This window comes from Pristis pectinata, chromosome 3 (assembly GCF_009764475.1).
Source record: "Pristis pectinata isolate sPriPec2 chromosome 3, sPriPec2.1.pri, whole genome shotgun sequence".
Taxonomy (NCBI): domain Eukaryota; kingdom Metazoa; phylum Chordata; class Chondrichthyes; order Rhinopristiformes; family Pristidae; genus Pristis; species Pristis pectinata.
Window position 1 is genome coordinate 54,148,508 of NC_067407.1, and position 16,758 is coordinate 54,165,265.

Here is a 16,758-nt window from a genome sequence, read left to right on the forward strand (position 1 = left end):
GATGTGACATAAGTCCTGGTTCAGCCATGCTGTACAGATCTGCCATCCTGTACCCAAGCTCATGATATCTAGGCGCCGCCGAGCACAATAACTGGGCAGATGGGTGGATTCCTAAATAGATCCATTTTGGATACTCTCACAGTTGGTATTAGGGTATCTGATGCCGAGCTGATCAGGGGTACATTGGTTGGGTCTAATGGCCTTTATCAGTTCCTTTTGAACCAGATCCATGATGCTTTGGTGTCATTGATGTTTTTCCTAAATATCACTCATGCAACAGTGCTCTGGATTCCAGCATCTCACTTTTCTATGGGCATCTTCCTGCCACATTTCACTCCACCCTCCTTCCCGTTTCTGTCCTGTAGGTCACCTTTCAACAAAATCTCCCACTCTGCCTTGCCCTGACCACTGGTTAGAAACTAGATTTCGCCTTTATTGGTGCACTCAAACATCACTGCATGTCTGCAAACCATTTCTGTGTTTTAGATCGTGTTAGCAATTAGCTCCCATCGAGATATTCACCCAGGCGCTGCCAGATTGTGTAACTGTGTAAGCCCCACTGTGTAATTGCCATTCATTCAGTGCCTGATGCAGAGCTAACGTCATCAAAAGTCCCATTGCAACTCCATTGCTGGCAGAAATTATAAGTTTTGGGGGAAACCCACCTGCTTCATTATTAACTAAACCAGGAGCACGTGGCGCAGGGTGGGAGAGAAAGGCCATCCCCACTGTCCCATCAATGCCCTTCACACAGCATCTCCCAGCCTTATGTTTCAATGGCCAACGTGACAGAAAGGCCAATGTCCCCTTCACTGACCCCAGGCTTTTTATTGACCATCACTTGGGACTGCAGCAGTCATCACTGGCCCATTGATCGTCCACAGCATGGAAAGAAAAGATGGGGGTGTTGCCCAAACACCACAATCTTCCCTGCCCCACAGTTCCCTCCTCCTTTATGGCCATATTTTTTCTGTCTCTGTACAACTGCCAGGCAAACATGTTCTGAGCTCTGATTTGCTCCTCAATGATCTGTGTGGCAGTAGCTGGAGGGAACTGCACACATCTCACACCATGAACTCATGTGCTATGCATAATAATGCTACCTTTCAAATATCTTTGGGCAGTTTTGTCATTTGTTTCTCAGGAGACTGGGGTGGGTGTTCACTCATTATATGTTTCACATGTCAGTAGAGGACAAAAGTCCAGTTACTGGGCATTCCTCTATCCAAATCGCCCACAGCTTTCCACTCGGGCCCACACTGGCTTCTCCAATATCCACGTCTTCCTATTCCCAGTCTTCCTTTTACCTCTCCAGTGTTTCTTACTCCAGCCACACACAAGATGCTGGAGGAACTCAGTGGGTCAGGCAGCATCTATGGTGGAAAATGGATAGTCGACGTTTCAGTTTGAGACCCTTCATCTGAACTGGGTTCTTTACTCCAGCCAGATCCCTTCAGTTAAAACTGCAATCGATATTCGGAACCGAGTGAGCAGACCCGTGCGCTTTTATCTGTCACCTGAATGGGAAAAAGTGACTTGCAACCAGAACTTGCAGTATAATTGGATCCTTCAGAAAGTTTTACCCCGACCTGCCTCCAGGCTTCAGCAGAGCCATCTCTCTAATCTTGCCCCGAGACAGAAGGTTTTTGAGTTCAAATCCCACTCTAGACCCTTGAGAGCAAAATCCAGGCTGACACTCCACTGCAGTGCTGAAGGAGTGCAACACCTTGAGATGTAAAACCAAGACTCCTTCCAAATTCCCAGGCGGGCCCCAGTGATCCCTTGCCAGCATTTGATATCCAAACAGAGGAAAGATTTGTCCCCCAGCCAGCATCTCCATAGAAAGCCTGATGGTTATCACACTGCTGTTTGAAGGGGCTTCCTACATTATGACCATGTCCATACCTCAAATGGTACACCAATTGCTCGTAACGCACGTGGGATGCCCTGAGATCGTAAAGATGTTTTTCAAGTGGAAATAAGGGTTATTATTCACCATCACTTGGGACTGCAGTAGTCATCCCTGGCCTGAGTTATGTAAGGGTTCTGGTGTGAGAACTGTCCATAAGCCTATTTTTCTCTGTAAGTCAGAGATATTTGTCTTCTATAGTAATCCATGTGGTATCACTCGACATAGACTTGCTGTCATTCTTTCATTTTAATATAGCATAGGAACAGGCCCTTCAGCCCACAACATCTATGCTGAACATGATACCAAATTCAACTGAATTACTTCTGCCTGTACATGATCCATATCCCTCCATTCCCTGCATATTCATTGGTTTTATCTAAAGTCCTCTTAAAAGGCAATATCGTATTTGCTTACACCATAATCACCCTATCATTACCCATAATTAAACTAATGGAATATATACTGTATCCAGTCATTATGAATACCGCAGGATAATTTGTTAATTATTACTACTATCTTGAAAAATGTTTTAAAAATATATGGGAGAACTTGCATAAAGTTGGTCTTCCATATGTCAGGGCATCCATGACCCAGGGAGCCCCTGTATTTGGCTCTTCCCCTCCTCGTTTTCCATGCCACTGACTCCCTCTGCTGGTAAGTCTACAGGAGGCATATTCATTCAGCAGGAACTTCCTCAAACCACGACCTTAATTGGAAGGGGATGGGAGTGCAACAGTAAAGATGCTGCTGCGATTATTTAGGCTTGTGGACAGAGCACCCCCGGAGCACCATGTGTAGATTTGGTCTTTGCAAGAAAGGGAGAAACTTGCTTTGGGGTCAGTGCAGCACAGCTTCACTAAACTTGGATTGATGGTGTTGTCCTGAAAGGAGAGACTATGTAAGACTCAGTGGAGTTTGGAAGGATGAGAGGTGATCTCATTGATATAGTTAGGATACTGAGAGGATGTTTCCACTGGTTGAAGAAACCTGAACTGTGAAGAAGCCAATCTTCAGACTTCAGAAGGATGTAGATGGTCAGTTGTTGAATATACTCAAAGCCAAGTTCAAGATATTTTTGGACACAATGTGAATCAGTGGATATGGGGATCAGGTGAGAATTTAAATTAAACTGTACCCCTTTGTTGAAATGTTATTTCCCTTTATGTGTTGGACCACTGCGATCCACAACTAAATAGACAGTGAATGACAGCTTTGATTAAATCCAAGTGCTGTGCTGAAATTCCTTTACCAAATTATACACTGAAGATTGGAACCCATTTCAAACACAGCTGTTGAGGGCAAGATTTTTTTTTAACCAGAGGTATATGACAACAAAGTACTCAGTACGTGACAACTCGTGGTTTTGGACACTCTCTCTTGAACTAGGACCACATCTGGAGCTAAGTGCACCAACTTGTTCGAAAGACACCATATTTTAATAAATGCTACTAATTAAATATGTGGACAGTTTTACCACCATAGGCTAAATTAATAGATGCCAAGGTGTAACTAGAAATGAGCGCATCAAAAAAAATTGCAGATGCTGAAAATCTGAAATAAAACAGAAAATGCTGGAAACACTCAGCAGGTCAGGCAGTGTCTGTGGAAAGAGAAACAAGAGTTAACATTTCAGGTTCAAGTCTCTTTGCCAGTTCTGATCTGCTGAGTGTTTTCAGCATTTCTGCTTTTATAACTAGAAAGTGATTTGCACTCTCAATCCCAGTCACATTACCATAGGTGTGGAAGGGCGCTTTCATCTGAATGGTCTAGCACTATACTTAGCATAAACTCAGCAGGATGAAAGTATTTATCAGCTCTCACCATCTACCAAATAAAACAGTAAGCAAAACAAAGAGAGACAATGTACCATTCTTTGTAACGATTCCCCTTTTCAAACGAGGTCTTGTTAAAGTGACTCCCTTTTAAACTAAAGTCTATAAAACATTGGTTTAACAAGAAGCTGTCATTTCTTTAGAAGTCATTTCTCTCCGAACCCTAGTCTGGCAAAACTCCCCAGGCATTGGTTACTGCACATTTCAGTCATTCTTCAGTGTCCCCGCAAACCACTCTGGGCTGGTCTGGAGTGACAGTGATTTATGAAACCTTTTCAAACAGCTACAATAGACTGATGGGATAATAAACCTGCACAGTACATACAAGTAAATACTCTCCCAGAGCCAATATTCTCTCTGGACAGAACACTCTGTAGCTTCTGACTGTTGCTGGCTCTCTCATTGCACCAGCTGCCCAGTTTGCTCCAAGATTATTATTGTCAAGCATTAACAAGTACCAAGAAGTGACCCTGTGCAATGCTTAGTGCTGCTCTAATGATGCAAGGCAACTCATGTTGCCTCAGCCCTGGAAGATTATGGCAAATTCACTTCTGGTTGGCAGTAGATTGCTTGGAATCCATGTGCCAAGAGCAGGCACGAGGTGATTACAGAGATAGAAGGGGAGAGGCGGTGCAGTGATTTGAAAATGAAGATAAGTCCTTCAAAACTGAGGCACTGCTCATCTTGTAGGTAATTTTGTTCATGGCAGGAGATGTGTGAACAAGACCCGGTGCAAGTCGGGACAGGGGCACGAGTACTTTCAGGGACTGGGAGCTCACAGGAGGTAGAAGTTGACCAGGATGCTTTTAAGTCAAGTGTGGAAACAACAGAGCATAGTGTAGTGGTTAGCGTAACGCTATTACAGCGCCAGTGACCCGGGTTCAATTCCGGTCACTGTCTGTAAGGAGCTTGTACGTTCTCCCCGTGTGTCTGTGTGGGTTTCCTCCGGGTGCTCCGGTTTCCTCCCACATTCCAAAAAGACATATGGGTTAGAAGTTGTGGGCAATGCTATGCTGGCGCTGGAAGCGTGACGACACTTGCAGGCTGCCCCCAGAACATTCTACGCAAAGGTGCATTTCACTGTGTGTTACGATGTATGTGTGACTAATAAAGATAATCTTACCTTATGAAGGGAAGGGTGGAATTTGGTAACAGGCTCAATTAGGGAGAAGGGACGGAGAGGGAGATGAGAGATGTTACACAGGGGCAAATAGTCACCTATTTTGCAGATTTGAGGACAGGCACTGATATTGGGGTCAGATTGGACATCAAAAGACTGGATGCTATGACAGTTCCACCTTTTACACACAGCTTAAGGACCTACAAGAAAATAGGATCAGGAGTAGGCCACCTGGCCCCTCTAGCCTGCCCCGATTCAATATGGTCATGGCTGATCTGTCCCAGGCCTCAACTCGTCTTCTGTGCCAGTTCCCCATAGCCCTCAATTCCCTGATCTTTCAGAAATTTAAACACCTCCTCGTTAAATACCTCCAGTGGCCCAGTCTACACAACTCTCTGAGGCAGAGAATTTCCAGAGCCTTGCATTGCAATGAGTTATACAATAAATGGGACAACTCTCAACTTCTTTCTGCTTACATCTTTGTAACCACATGTAGGGAGCAGGCTATTTAGTCCCTGTAGCTTGGTCTGCCACCCAATTAAAAGCATGGGTTTTCTAAAGTTGCTTTTTATTGGAGTGTTGGCCTTTCAAACAGATGTTTTTATTATGCTTTAAGTTCCACACATTTTCTTCTTAAATATTAGGATTCTTTAAGTTTAAAAGTTAAGGTAAAAACAATCAACAACATCCATCACCAATTATTCAGTTACCGCCTTCCATGTCTCTACAAATTATTTAACCTCCTTCTAAAAATCTGCTTGATGGGCTGACTGGCCTTATTCACTGTCAGGTTATGCTGAGCTCTTAAACAGTACTCTAAAGAACTCGCTAAACTTTTCAAGGTGTAAGCGTTAAGGTGATGTTTATGCACTAATGCAAGATGATGGGCTTGGGTATTTAGATAGTCTTAGGTGTGGTTTGAAGGGCGGCACAACATGGTAGGCCAAAGGGCCTGTATTGTTCTATGGTTCTATGGGTACCTGTGATGAGCTGCAGAGGGTTTCAGTGTACAAGAATGCCAGACTGAGATATCTGTCTGCTGTCCCAAAACAGAGAGCTATGTGGATTTTAACAGTGGCACTTTTTTGCATGTGAATCAAATACAAGTCCTCCCCGGGTTTTGACAGGGTTCCATTCCGGCGAACTGTTTCTAAGCCGAACAGTTTGCTAGTCGGAAAAGCGGCCACAAACCAAGTTCCTGCACGGCAGAAGATGCCTGCAGCCCCACAGCCACTGGCAAATCCATCCCGTTGGTCTCCCAAACACTTGTTGGTAAGTACGGGCTATACATAAGTCAGGTGTTGCCAAACTGTGGAGGACCTGCATTGAAATACTACAGGATGTTCCAATATTTATATCTGTTTTCTGAAAATAAAACAGAAATAATGCAGTTATGTCTACCACTTGCACAGAGGACAGACTGAGTGGACAAGTACACCTCCCCAGCGAGAAATGATTCCATTTATAACACGAATCCTCAGATGGATAGTAAAGATTCCTTGGCACTATCCAATACATATCCCTTAATTAACATCACAAAAGCAGACTATCTGGCTGTCATCACATTGCTATTTGTGGGACCTTGGTGTACCATAAATGGCTGTCATGTTTTCTTAGATATCAGCACTGACTGCACTTCCAGAATATTTCTTTAGCTGCAGGGCACTCTGCGAGGGTCATAAATGACAGCTTTTTTTCTTCTTATCTCACATCTCCTCACAAACTTGGAATCGTTTCCATTCATGATTTAACACCAGTAAGCAAAACCCCAAAGACGATGCTTTAAAAAATGCTGCCAACACAAAGCATAAACCCTGAGAGTAGATCTCACAGGAGAAGGCTACTAGAGCAGCTGAGGTGGTGAAGGTGCTGTAAAGATATACAAGTGGGCACGAGATAGGTAAAATGCCAGATGTCTGAATGCTTCCTCAATACAACTTGTAAAAAATCTACATTACAATATGAGGGTGAACTTGGATTCGATCATCTCACTCTTTCTGCCTGCTATAACTGTACAGCAACAACTATAACTTAATGCTAAAGCCATACTGGGTGGCAAAGTGTATCCCTTTTAAGGATCGCTCATTAGGTTGATATGTGTCCTATAGTCTGTCCTTGATTGGCACGAAATAAAGATGCAAATTAAATGGTAAAACATTTGCCATCTGTAATACAACTTGCCTGACGCTTGATTCTGCTGAAGTCAGTGTTGGGTGGTGTGTACAGTGCGAGATGTTTCCCAACTCATGTCCGATTTCACAACCCAAATAGTTCCGAAGCTAACAGGGGCAAAAGTTACTCTTTAACCGATACCGGTATTCTCAGAAGAATTAATAATTGTTTTTATTTTAAAGAGTTGTTGACAGATATTTTAAGGAGAATTTAAAACAAGGTAAGAGAACTGGTGCTTCTTCCGGAAGCCAGCACAGTCCAATGGGCCAAATGGTCTCTTTCTTTGCTGAAAACATTCCAATTTATTTATACTTTGACTGAGGCCCAGGTGGTAATAATGCAGGGCAAAAGACAACCTTGAATTCCCGTGGCTTCTTAATATTGAAAAGTTCCAGCAGTATTTAAGGGGGTGGTGAGAAATGACATTCATTGATGGTGGTGCTCGGTGCCTTGTTGGACAGCAGGATTTAATGCAGAACTGGTGAGAGAGAATGTTAGCTGTGTAGAATGGTGACAAGTCTGCAATGTGTGTGCTGAGCATCAGTTATAAATGTTATACCTAGGTCACACTTCCCAGGAATGAATTCAGTGCATGCCTCTCAACAGAAACTAAATTGATCAAAGAACACTGAAGTGGTTGCTTGCAATCAGAAAGTTGTAATCAGGAAGTTGTTAATGGTCTTTCACTGTCACTCTGAGACCTCGTGGTCAATCTATAAAGAAACAAATGAAATGGACACTGCTTTTCCGAGCATGAATGTGCTGCCATGCTGGCTGGAAAGTACTGAAGGCAGTCCAGCAACCTCAACATATTTCCTAATGATTTTCAAACAAGAATCTGCAACATAGAGCCTTTTCATTAGAGCTGCTCATAACCATCATAAAGAGAAAGTGAGGCTGAGAGTACTAATCATGTTTTTGATGCTGGATTTAATGGAAAAGATCTTTTTTTAAGTGCGGATATTAATTAAAATTCTTCAGAACATGGATTTACAAGTAAGGTTTGAATATCATGGTTTTCACGTTTGGTTTAGTTTGTGTTTTTTTTGTTACTATCAGAGCTTGGCAAAATCAGCAATTTTTAGTTATCAAAAAAAGCCTATGCAAATATGATTTTCAGATCCCAAGATAAATTGCAACTAAATTGGTAACATAGTAAACAATATCTACACATTCAAAGTCATCCATTACTGCCTGTGATCTGACTAATCTGCTCTCTCTTCCCTATCCTGAGTTACCCACTGATGAACCTATTCTGTTCCACGTTCACTAATAAATACAATATCTCAGTAGTCCAAGCACAATATCTGCATTTTAAAAACTGTAGTCTCAAATTAAATATACAATGTTGGCATTGCAAAACATACTGCTAATTGACTCTTATCAGCGCAAATGTTTTTAATGATGTCTTCTGGGGAGCTTTTTTGGTTAAAATCAGTAAAAGCCAAAGCATCCCTGTAGTTCAATATTCCAGTAAAAATGGATTGCAACTCCAAGTACATGCTGATTCCAAGAAAGATGTTATTTCCACAAGGAACCAATGGACTGTGTTGAAATTTTAGCAACTGTTCATATTAATGGTTCAACTTCAAAAGACATTAGAAAAATCAAGCATTGACTTCTAATTTGGCAAAGTACAGTCCTTAGGACAATGCTGAATCCAACAGACAACTGCCCTTTCTGGTTTGCATCAGAACTGGCCAGTTTTGATGAAAGGCCATCAACTTTAAACATTAACTCTGCTTTTCCCTCTCAGTATATGCTGCCAGACTTGCTGAGTGTCCCTAGCATTCTTTGTTTCTTTCCAGATTTCCAGTAATTACAGGATTTTGCTTCTACAGTGTATCTGGCTGCTGTTTGTAAGGAGTTTGTACGTTCTCCCTGTGTCTGCGTGGGTTTCCTCCGGGTGCTCCGGTTCTCTTCCATATTCCAAACGCATATGGGGTTAGGAAGTTGTGGGCATGCTATGTTGGTGCCGGAAGCGTGGCGACACTTGCGGGCTGCCCCCCAGAATGCTACACGAAAAGATGTATTTTACTGTGTGTTTCGATGTACATGTGACTAATAAAGGTAAAAATATCTACTGTACCTCATTTTTTTCTCTCCTCCTCTATTTGCATGCATCTCCTTTTATTTGCATCCCCTTCAGATAAATCATTTGCAGCTAACAAACTTTCAGCTTCCTCTTACAGCCAGTACCAGCACCATGGATGTCATTCAGTCTAACTTGGTCTCCATTCTTTCATAAGGCCTTCCCTTTGTTCCTTCCATCCTCCCCCCTTCTCTGCAACTTAAAACACGCTTGACTTCTAATTCTTCCTAGAGCTGAGCAAAGATCGTTAGCCTGTTTTTCTCTCTCTAGTAGATGCTGCCTGACCTGCAGAGTATTTCCAGCATCCTCCTGTTTGTTTTTATTGCAAGCATTGTGTATATGGATGAGCAGCTACAAAGATAAATCTCTCAATGAGGTGCAAAAAAAAAAACCCACTGGAGGAACTCAGCAGGTCGGGCAGCATCTGTGGAAGGAGACAGACAGTTGACGTTTTGGGTCGAGGCCCTTCACCTGGACTGAAAGATAGAGGGGAGGTGGCCCATATGAAGAGATGAGGAAGGGGAAGGGGTTGAACAAAAGCAGGCAGGTGATAGGCAGATGGAGGAGGGAAGAGTGGAAATTTGAAATCCTATTTTCCATTCTGCTTCATATCTGCAGAAGTCGGTTTTTTCCTAACAGAGCTGTCTGTATTCACTTCCAACCTCAGCATGAAGTGTTCAGGTGCATTCTGACTGATAGGAACCAACTATCAATTACTCCCTGCAGAGCCACTCTTTAATACAATCTACTACGCTACGTTGAAACGCAAAGAGACCCACAAGAAAAGCATTGAGCGTATTCATTCATAACTGGAGAGGAGCAGCAAGCCAAGGGCCATTGGGTAGAGAGAGGGGGTTTCGGGCAGTATGTTTGGCGGGGGTGGGTGGGACAAATCGTGTCCAGCAGGTAAAGATGGTGGTCGTATGATGGGGTGCTTTCAGTGCAGATGTGGGGATGGGGGATGGGGGGGGTGGGGGGGAAGATGCAGGTAAGCACTTAACTCGGCCAGTTTGGCACTATTAAAGGAAGACCATGTCATGCCCAGCGACAGGCACCTCCTGGCAATTCCATCCAACTCCCACTGCAACATTCCAAAAGGAGCGTTGCATGGGAATGATGTCACCCCATGTGCCAAGGCACTGAACCTGCATCGGAGTCCCAAGGATGCCTGGTGAAAGGAAGTGCCCTGTTTCCGAATGACACAAAACTACCATCAGAATCAAAATCAGGTTTACTATCACTGAAAGATGTCGTGAAATTTGTTGCTTTGCAGCGGCAGTACAGTGCAAAGACATAAAAATTACTATAAGTTACAAAAATAAATAAATAGTGCAAAAGAGGAATAATGAGGTGATGTTCATGGGTTCATGGACCGTTCAGAAATCTGACGGGGGAGGGGAAGAAGCTGTTCCTGAAACGTCGAGTGTGGGTCTTCAGGCTCCTGTACCTCCTCCCTGATGGTAGTAACGTGAAGAGGGCATGTCCCAGGTGGTGATGGATGCCGCCTTCTTGAGGCACCGCCTCTTGAAGATGTCCTCAATGGCGGGGAGGGTTGTGAATACATGCACTAAGGTTGTGAACCTTAGAATAGTTGTTATTATCTTCCACTCAAGATAAATAGCAATCTAGAATTACATAACACTGAGAAAAATGCAGAATTATATAATTGAATTTCCAGCCAATAGCTTTCATCCTGTTCTTCCTTAGAATCAGCAAGATGCATAGTTGCAATTGGGTGGCACAGTGCAATGTACATTGAAATTACACTACAAAACCATCTATTAATGAGCTCCAGTAAAGTCAGACCAACATGCTGAGCAGCAACAAAATAGTTAATGGGAGGATTCATTCCAGTTCCGAGAATTTGAGACCAAGTAATAACAACAAAAAATGGAATGCTTAAGTAGAAGCGTGACACTAAACCCATCAAACCTTTCAATGCTTCAGGCTCAAGGGAAATCCTTGGGGGTGTGGGAAATGTAAGTGAGGACAATCCCATGTACCATTTTGGACATCTGTGCAGCCACTTTTTCGCAGAACATGCAGGACTCAGTGGCTATGGGAAACACACCACTGAGCTTCCAGCCTTCCACTACTGTTATATGCTCTACCCCTTCTCTCCATGCTCTTAACAGAAGGTACAATGGCAACCAGGGACCTTAGAAACACACATCAGGGAGCCAGCTAAAGAAAGGTCTCAAAAGAGGCAATTGCTTTATCTAGGTTTACCAGTCACGGCAATTGTTACAGCCCAGGCAGTGCATGTTTTCAATTTTAGTCACTGAAAACATTTTCACTGGCATGAGGGAAATAGATGACTGCGGGAAACTGTCAACAATTACAATGAAAAGGAGACACAGTCTGAATAAAGTCCTCTTTAATTTCTTTAAAGATTGCTGTATTCAAGGTAATTTGGAAATGCCTCCAGTCACTGTGGATTTTTGACGCTGAGAACAATTTATTGAAAGAGCAAGGCTTTTTCTGAAAGGCACTTGCCAAAAAGAATCACTCACCATATGAATTTCATAACAATTTAGAACAGGCATTATTTGAAGATTATTTGCTTCAGAAATTAGGTAGGTCAATGTATTTCATAAACCTTGAATCATAACTGCAAATGTCCCTCAACTACTCTACTCCTCCCTTTTTCTGCAGAGGGTCTCACTGAGGGTTTTAGGAAATCTCAGATTAATTTTTTGAAGGAGGATTTGTAAGCTTTGATTTTTATGGTTGCTTACCTGCAGGTTGTACTGCCTCAGGGTGACACTGCAGAGTAACTGTTCTTTCTACTTTGCCACTTGCTGGGAGCAGCATGTTGTGAAATCGTGCAAACTTGACCTGCTACTTTCCAAATTCAGACACTTTTTTTTCAATCCTTCTCATCCACTTATGTTTCCACAACCTCTGTGTAAAATGCTGACATCAATCAAAACCTTCCTTCCAAATCCCTAAACAAATCCCAAAACATTCTAACCCCAGTGCATGAGGACAACGTCCCACACATACTTGCTGACTGTACAACATTCACCTTACTTAAATGGACTGCTGATTTTTTTCAGAGCTCTGGACGGAAGCAAGGAATTGAAAGGGAGGTTTCAGTCACCTTTCTCTTCACTTTGATGTCACTCCTCTTGAAAGTGACGTCATGACTGAAGGCTGTAGCAAGGCAACATTTCTGAGTCGGTAGACACGCTTCAGTGCATCACAGGCCACTAAAAATGCAACACCTGCATAACAAGCGAAGCACTGTCCAGTGGTGACGATGTTCTGGTGGCTCCCTAGCCCTGACTAAATGCAAGAGGAAAGTGAAAACTCTGTGAAGGCTGTGATGTGGCTCTCATATATACAGACACCCACACACTAACCATGTGCACATACACAAACATACACATTCCATATGCATGCACACACACCCCACATACACACACATAAAAATACATATAAACAGTCCCCTACACACACAAATGAAACATGCATACATGTGCACACACTCAATACATTTGAAGAAATCCTGCAGGAAATCAACACTAACTCAATTAGGCGTTTATGAATATAACTTAAATAAATTGTTAATTTGTGAATAACAAACAACCCTTTGTGAAAACAACTGACTACTCAAGGAAAAATCACAAGTATTTTGACCTAAATGAGTCAAGTATGTTGTTGTTTAACTTTCCTATCTCAACAGCAGCTGTGCAAATTCAGAGGATTAGCAGTCAGTTAGGAATTCTTGCTCATCTCTTTAACGAAATATTTAGTTGGGGATCCCACGGTAACTTTTGGAGTTTATTGAGTGGCTGAGTGATCACAAGAAAAAGGTAATATTGGATTTAATAGCTACTTTATTAAGTTAGTTTATCTTAGCCTGTTCAGTAATAACCAGCATCACAAGGTTCAAATGAACATCTGGAGTTATATCCCCAGTTACTTTGGCTGACTTTAATAAAGGTCCGCACATCTACTGCTGCAGATTTCATTGTGCCTACCCTTTTGCATCCTTCCCACTTTAAAGATCTTTATGCCTCATTCTCTGCTCCACTATGCTGTTAAGACTCCTGATGTTGAGGGCATACTTCCTTTCACTGAAAATGTTGAAGAGATACACTTGATTATTTTCTTCTGGATTTGTCAGCTGTCTGCCCAGTTTAGTAACCCACCTGCCTACCTCCTAAATTCATTCCCATTGATTGTGATGAACCATAACCTGGGATGACTCAACGACTGTATGGGTCGTACTCATACGCAAATGAGTTGGCACAGATGCCAAGGCACACCTTTACTGATTTCTCACCCAAATAATCTAATTCATTTACACTGAATCTCCTCCAGTCATTTATCTACAGAGCTTAATTCCTTTTATTCACATTTAATGCAACTTTCTGCCAAATAGCTTACCAAATTCCCCAGAAAATCCATCTATGCAACATGAACTGTACTTAAAACAAACTGCTGGAAGAACTCAGCAGTCAAACAGCATCTGTGGAAGAAAAGGGAAGGTTGACATTTAGGATTGAGATCCTGCATCAGTCTTGACGCAAGGTCTCGAACCAAGATGTTGGCCATCCCTTTGCTTCCACAGATGCTGCCTGACCTGCTGAGTTCCTCCAACAGAATTGGGTTTTGCTCTAGAATCCAGCATCTGCAGCCTCTTGTGGCTCCATGTACTGAACTTCCCTTGTTTGCAATTTCTTCAACAAATTCAGTTAACTTATGGACATCCATACCCATTTCCTTCCTTGAATAAGCTCTGCAACTCTCACCCCATATTATAAATATTAGAAGGGCTGGTGATAGGGCTACAACAACTGGGCCTGAATTCTCCAGCCCTCACTTGCTGTTACTCAGGGCTGCACTGGCAGTGGAGTCTTAAAATGAACCCATGATTGCAAGATAAGAATAACTTATTTCATTAATTCCTGGTTTAACCCTCCTCCTTTCCTTGCTGAGGGGCTAACATTTGCTATTTCCTCACGCTTTCCATTTCTTAACTCCTTTGGAAAATGGTAGCTGTGTATTTATTCCAAATACTTGTATTTATGTAGCATGGTTAACATAACAACATAGCTATAGATATTAGAGAAAGTACTCGAATCAGGATACGATGATGCTTGGATAATAAACTAGTTGCTGTTAATGAAGCCAGAACATGAGGGCTTCTGTGGCTGGTGGCCGTGGATTCTTTATGTTTTGCAAGCCATTAGCTACTGACATGCCTCCTCTTTCATTATCCCCGCAGGATAAGACAGTGCCATTTGATGACTCATGCACCATCAAAGGGAATTGTTTAGTCAAGAGAGGTATCACGTGGACCTCAAGAATCTGCAGATATTATGAGTAACATTGATGCCAGCTGTATTTTACCTTTGTCTAGGGTGGGATAATCAATAATCCTGAATATGGTTTGGGGAGGGGAAGTTCTTAGTCCGGCTGTTTTATCGAAGTGAACGGAACACCCATAGCAGTATTCTATGTCATCCATTATCCTCACTGTATGCAGGTGACTTCAGCAAAAAAATGTCAGTACTGCTAGTTGCTCATTAAAGGATTTAGAATAAAATCCAGCATAAAGGCTGCCCATCACACGACTGAGCCTGTTGCATATGTTGTGTTACTCTGAACACTCCCCTACACTGCTATTTCAAAGCATTTGCTTCAGCCAAAATCTTCTGACATCTATGTCGATATTATGGAGGAAGGGGTGTTGGGTGCTTTGAAAGACATTAAGGTGGATAAGTCCCCAGGGTCTGATGGGATCTATCTCAGGATATTGAGAGAAGTTAGGGAGGAAATTACTGGGGCTTTGACTGAGATATTTCTATCCTCTTTAGCCATGGGTGAGGTCACAGAAGACTGGAAAATAGCCAGTGTTGTTCCTTTCTTTCAGAAGGACAATAGGGACAAACCAGGAAATTATAGGCCGATGAGCCTTACATCAGTGGAAGGGAAATTCTTGGGGAAGATTCGTAGGGACAGGATTTACTCACATTTGGAAAAGCATGGATTTATTGTCAGCATGGCTTTGTGCAAGGGAGGTCCTGTTTCACAAATTTGATTGATTTTTTTTGAGGAGGAGATGAAGATGATTGATTAGGCTAGGGCAGTGTTATAAACATGAAGTTTAGTAAAGAATTTGACAAGGTCCTTCATGGTTGCCTGGTCCAGAAGATTAAGTCATATGCGATCCATGGTGAGTTGAAAACTTGGATCCAAAATTGGCTTGGTCAAAAAAGACAGAGGGTAGTAGTATGAGGGCGTTTTTCTGACTGGAAGTCTGTAACCAGTGGTGTCCCACAAGGATCAGTGCTGGGACCTCTGTCGCTTGTAACCTATTAATGAGTTGGATGAAAACGTAGGTGGTCTGATCAGTAAGTTTGCAGATGACACAAAAATTGGTGGCGTTGTGGACAGGGAGGAAAGTTGTCAAAGGATACAGCAGGTTATAGATCAGTTGCAGATATGGCCATAGATAGCAGGTGGAGTTTAATCCAGTCAAGCATGAGGTGTTGCATTTTAGAAGGTCAAATACATGAGGAAAGTATACAGTAAATGGCAGGACCCTGAGGAGCATTGATGCATAGAGGCATCTTGGGGTGCCTGTACATAGCTCCCTGAAAGTGGCAACACAAGTAGATAGGGTAGTAAGGAGGGTGTACGCCACGTATGCCTTCATTGGCCGGGGCACTGTATGTAAGTTGGGAAGTCACGGCGCAGTTGTATAAACTTTGGTTCGGCCACATTTGGTGCATTGTGAGCACTTCTGGTCATCACACTATAAGAAGGATGTGGAGGCTTTGGAGAGGGTGCAGAAGAGGTTTACCAGGATGCTGTCTGGATTAGAGAGTACCAGCTATAAGGAGAGGTTGAACAAACTTGGATTGTTTTCTCTGGAGCACCGAAAAGGCTGAGGTGTGACCTGATAGAAGTATACAATATTATGAGAGGCAATAGATAGGGTAGATATTCAGCAGTTTTTTTCCCCCAAATTCAAAGTCTAGAGGAAATAAGTTTAAGCTGAGAGGGGGAAAGTTCAAAGGTGGTGTGTGAGGCAATTTTTTTTGACACGGAGAATGGTAGGTGCCTGGAATGTGTTGCCAGGAGAGGTGGTGGAAGCAGATGTGGTCGCAATGTTTAAGAAGCATTTAGACAGGAACATACAAGGGCATGGAAATAGAGAGATATGGACCATGTGCAAGCAGTTGGGAATAGTTTAATTTGGTATTATGGTCAGCACAGACAAATTGGGCTGAAGGGCCTGTTCCGGTGCTGTACTGTTCTATGTTGCTATCATACATGCCAGCGGCTGTACAGATGGGATCCCTGCAACACAACTGTGGAGAGATAGGAGTGGAATGGGAGGAAAGTTTATAATCGCAGCAAGAGGGTCTTTGAAGTCATGAATAATCCCAAATTGCAGCAAGCAAAAACAGAAAATGCTGGAAAAGTTCGGCAGGTCAGGTCAGGCAGCAGCTGTGGAAAGAGAAACCATCAGTGTTTTGGGTCTGCAACCCTTTCGCAGGGACTTGTTGTCGGCCAGGAACTTCATCACCCATCATCTGGAATGTTTTGGTTTATTTCAGGTTTCCAGCATCTGCAGTTTCTTGGATTCCCAACTAGCACCTGACTGCTTACT

General features: G+C 42.7%; 1 protein-coding gene across 1 annotated transcript in view; it reads right to left on the bottom strand.

Moving 5' to 3' along the window:
• The window catches only part of nos1apa (nitric oxide synthase 1 (neuronal) adaptor protein a), a 318,651-nt gene that overhangs the window by 34,411 nt on the left and 267,482 nt on the right, over positions 1–16,758 (bottom strand). The window contains exon 8 of the mRNA XM_052012652.1: positions 12,442–12,451. Coding sequence (XP_051868612.1) covers positions 12,442–12,451 — 10 coding nt within the window. The remainder of the gene's footprint in view (positions 1–12,441; positions 12,452–16,758) is intronic.